This window comes from Acanthisitta chloris, unplaced genomic scaffold (genome assembly GCF_000695815.1).
Source record: "Acanthisitta chloris isolate BGI_N310 unplaced genomic scaffold, ASM69581v1 scaffold30988, whole genome shotgun sequence".
Classification (NCBI taxonomy): domain Eukaryota; kingdom Metazoa; phylum Chordata; class Aves; order Passeriformes; family Acanthisittidae; genus Acanthisitta; species Acanthisitta chloris.
In genome coordinates, this window is record NW_008688046.1 from 319 (window position 1) to 10468 (window position 10150).

The window sequence follows — 10150 nt, forward strand, 5'->3', positions numbered from 1 at the left end:
GCTTTTATGGCTCTCCCTGGCCTTGAGCGGCGGCTACTCCACCCCCAGCACCTGGTGCTTTCCCCACCAGCTCAAAGCATCTCCCCCCAGCAGTACCAACCTCCTCATTCCACAGAAACACCCGATTTGACATCTTTCCCCCACCGAGACAGCCAGAGGAGACCGTTCCGTCCCCGGTCGATGCGACAGCGAGCGCAGGTCACCCCTCCACCCACCCAGGCTGGGTTTTTAATAAACAGCACTAGGAGCTGCTTGCTCGGAACCATGGAAAACACACTTGCATAACCAGGGACGCGCGCGAGGAGAAATCCATCGGGCAGAGCTGTCATTAGCGAATCGCTGCCGGCGTGTGGCTCAGCAGCGAGAGGGGACGAGGCTGGGCCAGGTCTGAGCTCCCTGTCACAGCCCACAGCCAGCTGCCACGTCCCCAGACCAGCTGCAGGACCCCAAACTCTGCACCACATCAGCTTGTGGGAGACCTTCCCCTGCTAAGTGACCCCCGTGGTGTGAGGGGAGGGAGAGCTGGATGAATCCGTCTCTCTGTAATGGGGGAATTTGCCAACAAGCTCTTGTTTCTGTGCTTTCCAAGCTAATGTGTTTCAGAGGGATGGGGATGAACATTTTGCTCCACAGAGATGCTGCTCTCCTCCTTCACGGGCTCCTGCCTGGCCCAAATTCTCCCCAAAAGCAGGCAGCCTCTGCTGGGAATTGAGCTTTGGGGTTGGGAGGTGAGTTTTTCCCAGCTCCCAGGCCAAACCCAAAGCTGTTCCCATGACCATCCCTCTCTAACACACCAACACCAGCAAGACTTGGCAGAAAAGCCAGGAAAGATTTCCCTAGACTATGGTCCCGTGGCTCTTAGGCTGCACCCAAGCACCCCCAGAGCATCTTTCAGATGCTTCCTACGACCTTCTTTGTCCCCATGAAGTAATTGTTTCATAAAATATATATTTATCACCTGTGAGGAAACACAGAGTATGATTTAAATATGCTTCGAGCTCATTCTTCAGGACTTAGTGACAGCAAGGACATCACTGGGCAGGAGTAAAATAAGTCTGGGCTTTGCCTGGCTCTGTAATGAAATAATAGGAAGGTTTTATCCTGTTATTACTCCTTACTCTGGATGCAAATTCCAACCTGCTTTACTTTCCTGATGTGATACCTGGCCCTGAGACTGCTTTCCCCATCAGCGTTCACCCTTCACCCCAGCTAAGACATTTTAAAGTACCTACAAGAGGCAGTTTTGAGCTTTAAAGTCTTTGGCTGCTCCTTTGTGAAGCCTCTGGAGTGGAAAAGTTGCTTTTTGGGGGTCTCAGAGCCTCATGGGCTGTTTTAGGCTGCCATGTAGGAGGTGAGGCTCTGAGCACTCCTGGGTCTGCTCCTTGATGAGCTGAAGGACGGAGGAAATCAGTAGTTATCTCCTCACCCAGCCCAAATGGGCAATCAGCCTCTAACACTAGAGGGTGCTCTAAAATTCCTCTGCTGAACTCAGTTGCTTCTCCTCCTGGGAAGGGCTGGAATGGGGCTGATGCATGTTGAAAGCTGCACCTAGAAGCAGTAATTAGCAGCAAGTCAGGAAAATTACTTAGCTGGTGTGTTGTCACTTGGGCAGAGCTGCTACTTTCAACACTCCTGGCTGCCTCCAGAGCCATATCCAAGATATGTGCCTGGGAAAATGAACTGTGAGGGGGCTTGAGCAGGCAGGTCCATCTGCCCATAGAGCCTACAAATAGCATCCCCTCCCATGGTGTAACTTCCCAGAGAAATGAACACAGCATAACACCTCTTTGCATGTTTCAAAAATAAAACATGCAATACTCAGTGTATCTGTTATTCAAACAGCCAAAAAAATCATTTTAGGAAGAGCAGGTGCTGTAAAGTACTGCTTCCCACCCCAGGTCCTCATCAGACATCTCTGGGTGCATGGGTTGACCAGTAGCCATAGGTTGTTTTGTCACTCTCAGGAGGAGAAAACCACCTAAAGGCTCCTTCACCTTATTCTCTGCTATAATTTGATTGCAGCTTCAGGATCAAGTGATTCATGAGTTGAATAATTAAGCAACACTTATCTTTGAGGAGAAACATCACATTTCCTTTGCATGGAGGGTGGGTTTGTTGTGCCACCAACAGCCCTCACTGCTGGGTTTGGATGTTGGAGCAGATGGTGACTGAGGAGGACTTGGGCCAGGCAAGGAAGGAGCTGGTCACAGGGCCCATGCAGCATGCAGGCAGCCACGTGAACTTTAGAAGTTATTTTTAGCCGGGAAGAGCAGAGGCTGCAGGGTGGTGAAGCTGTCTGCCTGGTTCCTCAAGAGCTCTCCACCTCCAACAGCGTTCCTCAGGGTCTGGAAAGTGTGCAAGAGTGAGCCAGGCCCACACATTACCTCCTTCTTCCCATGCCACAGTCTGGAGAAGAGCAGCTGCTGCGTCCCAGCCAAGCCATAACCCACCAAGCAGTGAAGACTTTACTTGGGAGTCTCTCCTTGCCAAATTCCCCAAGCCCCCATCAATCCATATGAATTTTGCTCTTCCCTTTTGCAAAAGCCAGGCCATGCATCTCCAAGAGACACATCCAGGGAGCTGGATACTGATGGGTTGGCTCAGCAGCAATCCCATTCTCAAGGAGAGACATCCCCAGGGTGTCCTGGCCAGCTGCATGGCTGGGACAGAGCATTGGGATGGCATGGGGCATGTGGATACAGCACATGGATTTCTATTGTGTAGCTGTTTCTCACAGCTACAGAAAGCTTCAGGCTTCAGAGCAATTAGACCTAAACCACTTAATGGCCATGCAGCAGTATAAAACTAATCACGCAGGAAGCCAGCTCAGCTCGACACTAAATCAGAGCCACTGCAGATTTATTTGATCTGACTGCCTTGACTTCTCCACACAGCTGTGGAATAGCTTTGCCTTTTACCTGTTGGAGTTTCTGGCCCCTGCTGTTCTCACTTGGTTTCTTCCTCCTCTCAGAACTGGTTTGAAACCATCATAACCTGGCATGCAAAACAGATGACAGAGCCGCTGAGCAGCAGCACATCACCCAGGGGTGCTGCTGCTAACATGACAGGTTACCAACACTCACTGCAATGCTGGAGCTTTGCTACAGACCTTAAGAGCCACCACATTGGCTCTACTTTACTAACAGAAGCCCAAAAGCAGCCATAGATATCCCTAGGAGCTAGTATTTCCCAGTACTAATCCTGCTGAGTGTTCCCTCTGGGATGGCATGGAAAGCTTAGTGGGTGTGAGACAGAGTTTAGATCCTGGAGAGCTGCTCCTAAACCTCTTCATCATCCATATTTCTTGGAGTTGGCAAGGCAGAGCTCCACAATAGTGCCCTAGAAAAAGAGAGACACAAGTTAAAAGCTCCAAACCCACCGCCACATCCTCTGTGTTCCTTCCCCTGTATCAGTACAGGGCTCAATCAGCCCCTTGGGTACTGCAGTTGTGGCCCCCAAGCAGCAAGGAGACACGTGAGCTGCACCAAAGCCCAAATTGCATGGTGCCAGGGTAGGTGAGGCAGCCCAGTGCTGAACAGCTAGAAAAACAAGTTGTATCCAAAGCAAGAACCAGTTTTATTTAGTCTGAGCCACTCCAAGAGGACCTTTTGCCATCCCCAGCCAGATGCCACCAGTTGTACAGCTATGAAATACAATGAAAGTTATACCTGAGCATAAACAAGGGGGAAGGGAACTGCAAAGAAACCACCAGCACAAGGTATGGGAATCCCCAGCCACAGACAGCAAAGCCAAGCCAACAAGGTCATGAACAGGAAATCCTTACCTTGTGTTTAAATATAGATTGTTTTACTGCTCTGCATCACTTAACCTGGTTATAAACCAACACATGCTGCAGGACCAGAGCAATCAGGGCTGTTCTGTCATCAGCGCTTAGTGAGGACCAGCATAACATAGAACCTGTAAGAGGTTTAAAAGGAGTACATACCCCCAAACACATCACCCAGAGTGATGAGACCCTAATTTTTAGGGTCTACCTGTCCTTCTCAAACAGCTGAAAGAAGAACTCACCCCTGTGCATCTCCTTTCCCTCACTAGTATCATCATTTACAATTAGTTATCCATATTTTTTTGCCCATGTTCTTAGCCAAACTAAGGAGAGCAGACCCAGCTCCAGCCACCAGCTTTTATGTTGGAACCCCTAGCTGTGCTAAAAGCCCATGATCAGCTCAATGAGCCTCTTCTGGGACACTCTCTGCCCATTGGGCCAAGGTCCCCGTAAAAGCTCAGGCTCAGGTCCCAAGGTGTTATCTCCACTGTATTTTGTATGATTATAGTGTTGTGGGTCTGTGCTGTGGGTAAGTTATCTCTAATATGGTCTTTTTGATTGTGGGTTGATGTTTTGGTATTCTTCTTCATTGGCAGTTGAGGCGACCCCCATTTTAATGTCTTCATGTGTGGGGCAGAGGATGTGGCTGTATCTGCATTCTACTTTGGATAGATGTGGTAATATAGTGAGGTTGCTATCGACTTTTGCTTTAAAGAGAGTGGTTTTTAGCTATGGGCTTGTTTATATGTAATTTGTGGTACTTGCCCCAGAAATAGCTGCTGAGCTGGCACAAAAAGTGGTACCCAGCCTCATTGCACAGGCACAGCATGATGTGGGTGCTCAGCAGATCTTGTTTCAGTGGCTTGTTTTCCTCTTCATGTTATATGTCTTGTTCAGAGCAGGTGGCTGGATTCCTTGTGTAAGTACAGTCAGGATATGCTGCTGGCAGGGAGGATAAAAAAATACTCATGTTATGGAAACTTCTATTATCCCTGTGGCCTTGGCTGCTAGAGGAGCATCCCTGACTGCAGCTGGGGTTTGGGTACCTTAGCTAATTGGGGCTGAGAGCAGGTGTGTGGTGTGTGGGTTAGGTCATATGGACCTTCTGGTGGTTATGTCAGATGTGATGAGTTCTGAAGTGAAGCTTGTTAAAAGCTCTATCTCTGCCTTATCAGTGGCTGTTTGTTTGCTGCTCCATCTGATGTCATTCACTCAGGCTGGAGATGTTCTCTGGTGGCTTTTATGCTGCGTTTCAGCTGGCAAAGCAATTTAGGATTTGCTGCAATGGCTTTTGGAGTGCCTGGGAAATGGGTTGCTGGAGAGGCTGCCAGCACAGGTCAGGCAGCTCTTTCCCAAGTGGAGCATGAGAAGTGCTCAGCTCCTGCAAGGGTGAGACCTGCCTCTCTGCGTGGCTTCCAGAGCAACATGGAAATAGGAGAGGGAGATAATTCACCAGGTGGATAGCTCATTCCTTAGGTTAGCAGGGGATTAGGGTTAATATCCCCTAAGAGCAGGATATTTGAATTATAAGGCTTTGAGTTTTTCTTTTCTTGGTTGTTTTAACCTAGAAAAAAGACTTTCCAAAGCTCCTGTGGGGGCCTGAAGTGTGACACTGCTGCTTTCCTAGGTGGTTACCTTGTCCTGGTAGTTCTCTGCCTCAGCTCTGAGCTGGATTCCAGCAGGGTGGTCAACTGCCTTAAGTGAATTAGATGGGCAAATTCCTCAGGGCTGAGCTATGCTCGGCATCCTCTGGGAGCTAACATCCCTCAGTCCCTCTGACAGCCCCTGCTTGAGGGGCTTTGTAGCCTTTGAAGTCATGTGACCCTGAAAGAAGTTTTCCGGTAGTTTATTTTGTCCCTTATTCCAGTGCTCTGCTCTTCTTCCTGCTCCCAGCTGCAGCTCCTGCAGACCAGGTGTTGGGGAAACAGGGCAACATCTTTTCCCTTTGATTTTCCCTTTCAGATGTGTTGCTAAAGGACAGGACTTGCAGACAAGCTGGGTGCTCTTCTGGCCATGGGGACAGGCATCACCCATGTGTGAGACAGGCTGTCCATGAGCTGAGTGCAGTGGAATAGGGACATATGGAGCATCAGCCAAGGGGGTCCTCAAACAGGTCCTTTTTGTCCCTTCATCCTAACTCTGTTGAGATTCAGGTCTGCATTGCCTCTAGGATCATGGCTGGGATTCCTGGGGTGATGTGCTGTGGGAGAGAGCTGAACCCCAGGGCAGTGTTGGGGTCCCAGATCACCCCATGGATGGCTTAGGGGAAGAAGAGGATGGCACAGGGCTAGAATTGCTAGGAGGGAGAGATAGAGAAAACCAGGGCTGAACTGAGCAGTGTGCTGCCTTCAGCCATGCTCTCTCTCCTGGGAAGTGTCCCTGTGACTTGTGACCTTTTTGGCTGGGAGTACTCAGCCAGCAGCCAAGGATTGTTCCTGCATCCAGTTCTGGCTCACCCTCCGAATTTATACCCTTTAGATATTATCGGAAACTTCCTGACTCATCCAGGCCAGCAGCACTGCCAGCTTTCCAAGCTCCCTATTGCTTTGCCTCCAAGTTCAAGTAGATCATGGGAGCTCTGCTGACCCCAAGCAATTTGGGGCCTCAGGGTGACTTTGCAGAGAGGTGGGAAGCTGCCTGTGTCCTAGAGAGACTGGGAGCATCTACACTGACAGAGGTAACAAACTTCCAAGGTGCTTTCAGCCCAGGGAGGATCCTGCTGTGTTTGATGGGTATGTTGGGTAGAGGCTGTGTGGTGCCTGTTGGAAAAAGATGAAATGTCCAGGTGTGTTGGTGCAAGGATTATTGAACAGAAACACAGGTGGATGCTGTAGTTTGGTCAGAAGGATGCTTGTTCCAGGCTACCCTGCTGCTGTGATGGTCTGGAAACCAAGATGCTGAGCCAGATGGCTTATTCAGTAACCAGATTCCAACTTGTCATCCGTCTCCTCTCCCTTATCCTAAGGCTTATCAGCCTTGCACCTCTGCAGGCAGAGAGCCTGAGGAGGGTGAAAGCTCAGAGACATCTCCAAGTGCTTGTCCCTGGTAGAGAACAGCAGCCATGGCCTCAATCCCACCTGCAGACCCTTCTGCTTGGGAAATGGGATCCTTCACAGGGATAGCCACAGTGGCAGTACAAAATTTTGGTTGGATTAGTGAGTTCCTGCTCACCAGTGCCACATCCCACCATTCCTACACACAGGCACTGAATGCCTTTGTCCTCCAAACTCAATTAGTTCATTGCAGCTGGAGTGAGTCCTTGCTCTTCCCAGTGCTGGGCTTGGGATGCTCTGGGGGGTGTAAATAAATGAGCAGATGGGAATAAAAATCCCTCCTGATGTCACTTCGTGTTGGCATGTTCTTTCCTCAGCCCAACCATACCCAGGGAAGCAGCTGCCAGTGATGGACCAGTGCTGAGTTCAGGCCTAGGAAGGGGGAGAAAAAAGCCCCAGCAGTCAGCTGGTGGGGACAGAGGAGAAAATGACTCATCTTCATGCTAAGAAATGGAGACGAATGAATGCACAAGGAAATGGGGGGAGAGGAGAAAGAGGCGTCTTGTGTTATCATTCCCAGCTGCACGGTGGTTGCTGTGAGGAGGAGCTTCCTCCTCTGCTGCTGGGAGGAGATACTGGGAAGATGGAGGGGGTGATTAGGGATGGAGGAGTCCTAACCTTGGAGAAAAATGGGGCTGATTTATGCCAGGGCAGTTGGTTTGGTTTAAATCTCACCTCTAGACACACACCTGTATTTCCCATCTCTTTATTTTAGATGGTTCTCAGGATTTTAAAATCAGACTTATTTCCAGCTTATTTCCCAAACAATTCAGGGCTCTCCACCACCCCAGATCACTCCAAATATTTCCCTGTTCTTAATCTTTCTTTGTCTCACTCCTAGGACTGGGTGATGACTCCCCAGAAACACCCCTCAACCCCATCGACCCACCCTTCCTCTGGGGAGGGGTCCCAGTGCACCCACGCTCCAGGGATGAGGATGTCCCCACACCAGCTCCTGGCCAGCCCTCACTGCCCTTGTCCCCAGGACCTGCTGGAGATGAGACATCCTCCAGGCAACTGGAGGGGGGTGGCCTCAATGCCACCCCTGTGGCAGCACTGTCCCCTGCTCCTGTCTCTGCCACCGTGAGCTCCATCGCCATCACAGACAGCCCATCCTCAGCCTCCCACCCCACCTCGGTGCCACCAACCTTGGAGACAGCCCCAGCTCTTCGGACAGCAAACACTGCCAGCTTGGCAAGAAGCACCATGGAGTTGGGGGCAGCTTCCAGCCCCACAGGTATAGCTGCATCCTCCTCCTCCTCCCTTCCCACCAGTGACCTGTCCTCATCCCCCGGCACAGTGTTGTCCCCAACGCCTGTCCTCATGAGCCCTGGCACCACCCAGCCACCAGCACTGACCAAGGATGTCCCTTCCCTGGGGACACTGGCCATGGCATCGAGCTTGGCCGTGGAGCCAACATCTCCCCCAGTGACTGTGATGAGCCCCACAGAAGCTGAGGACACAGCGTCCGACAAAACCACTGGAGTCACCATGGAGGAGGTCCCACGTGCCTTGAGTGCAGGTAAGCACCACCAGTGTCAGCCTCGGGGTGCTCAGATAGGAGGGGCAGAACCCCTGGATTAGAAGGGAGGAGGTGGTCAGCTTCCTGACAGCATCATTCAGCAAAATTCCTGGAAGGGAATCTGTGTCATCTGCTCCACTGGTAGAGACTAGGAGCTGTAGATATCAAATCTCAGTTGCCTGGAGATGGGAATAAAATCCCACGTTGTAAACGTGACTAGCATCACTTAAGGATGAGAGGGAAGAAGTGGCTGGGTGGTGGGTGCAACCTGAGTTAGGGTGATGTAGGTTTTTCTTCTCCTTCCTGGACACTTCACTAAGTTGATACTAGTTTCTCCCTGTCCTCTTCTGCAAGCTCAGGTAGCTTAAAAGTGTTCCATAAGGTCAGAAAAGAGAGGGGTGTGGAGTATTTTCAAGCAGTAAATGCTGCCTGGTGCTGGGAGGAGCATCAGGGAGCAATTCCAAGCAAAGCCCATCTGTGTTCATCCCAAGTTCCTCTGTCTTTATGGGGAGAGGGTCATTACAAAAAAATCGGGGTGCCCAGCATCCTCATTGGGAAGCAGTGAAGGAATATTCCCCCCTAGCAGAGATGGCTGACATGGGTGTATTGAGTGTATTTGGGGTGTGGATGAGTGCCATGGGGCTGGGGCTTGGGGAGTTGGACACTGCCCTTACTGCTGGATCCTCCACAGGGAGCATCGTGGCCATAACTGTGACTGTCATCGTGGTGGTGGTGCTGGTTTTCGGGGCAGCAGCATACCTCAAGATCAGGTAAGGCTGTTTTTTGTGTGTCCTGCCCTCTCCCTGAGCCCCTCTCACTATCACAAGAGTGATGCTCAGGGCAAAGAGATGCTGTCCCTGAGCCCAGCAGGGTGATGTGCAGCCTCTCATCCCAGCATGGCTATTTCCTACCACATCTGTACTGGAAAGCAGAGTTTTAATCCCTCATTTTACAACAGCCTTGCTCAAATGCCAGAGACACTGCTCAGCATAGTCATAACCAGTAATTATCCCTTGGGCAAGCTGCTGCCACGGGTCTTGCTGTGACTGGGACAATAAACAGCAGCACAGCACAGTGCTGAGCATCCCTAATGAGGCTTTGCTGACAGCTGAGACGAGCAAAGGTCTTGTTTTAATTCCCTGCCCTGTCCAGTCTGGTTCAACAAGGGCAAAATCCAGCCTGGGCTTATCTTCTGTCCTGGTGCTTCCTGCTAAAATATGACAAAGCTTGACCTAGGGAGCCCTTGCATGAATTTTTCTTGGTAAAATAACCAATAAATCCCTAAAGCAGTTGGTTTGCTTTCCCTGACAGGCACTCCTCTTATGGAAGGCTGTTGGATGACCATGACTACGGCTCCTGGGGCAACTACAACAACCCTCTGTATGATGATTCCTAGCAGGGATGAAGAGAAAAACCCATAAATCCTTAATTTATAAGCGCTTCTGCAGCAGAGCATCCGCTGTCGAGGAGATGCCAGGCACGGAGCCCCTGCCCTGGGCAGGATTGTGGAGGCTCTGGTGGATGACAGGAACTGGAGGGTGGGTGTGCAGTGCTGACAATAAACATGAATTTTGGCCTTTGCATAGGAAGTTCTGGGTCCTGGGGGCATGTCAGCCACTTGTTGTAGGCTAAGGAACCCAAATTCCCTAGGGAATGGGTTGGGGAGGTCGAGGGAGAGAGGATGGAGGTACAGCCAGTGCTGTGGCATCCTTTGAAACGCTGCTGCTCTGTGCTTTGGGGAGGGAATGGGGGCTGCTGAGCCAGAGCCAGCACTGTGCAAGGGCCTCC

General features: G+C 50.8%; 1 protein-coding gene across 1 annotated transcript; it reads left to right on the forward strand.

Moving 5' to 3' along the window:
• The first annotated feature begins 8151 nt into the window (after window positions 1-8151).
• Window positions 8152-9943, forward strand: PARM1 (prostate androgen-regulated mucin-like protein 1). The gene is made up of 3 exons (XM_009080876.1): window positions 8152-8362; window positions 9054-9132; window positions 9674-9943. The coding sequence occupies exons 1-3, from the start codon at window positions 8164-8166 to the stop codon at window positions 9756-9758; spliced, it is 363 nt and encodes a 120-aa protein (XP_009079124.1). The 5' UTR covers window positions 8152-8163; the 3' UTR covers window positions 9759-9943.
• The last annotated feature ends 207 nt before the right edge of the window (window positions 9944-10150 follow it).

Bases quoted from the DNA above. Each gene is read 5' to 3' on its own strand.
- PARM1 (XM_009080876.1), top strand. From the start codon at position 8,164: ATGAGCCCTGGCACCACCCAGCCACCAGCACTGACCAAGGATGTCCCT. The intron at 8,363-9,053 runs GTAAGCACCACC...GATCCTCCACAG, and splicing joins CCCACGTGCCTTGAGTGCAG to GGAGCATCGTGGCCATAACT. The intron at 9,133-9,673 runs GTAAGGCTGTTT...TTTCCCTGACAG, and splicing joins GCAGCATACCTCAAGATCAG to GCACTCCTCTTATGGAAGGC.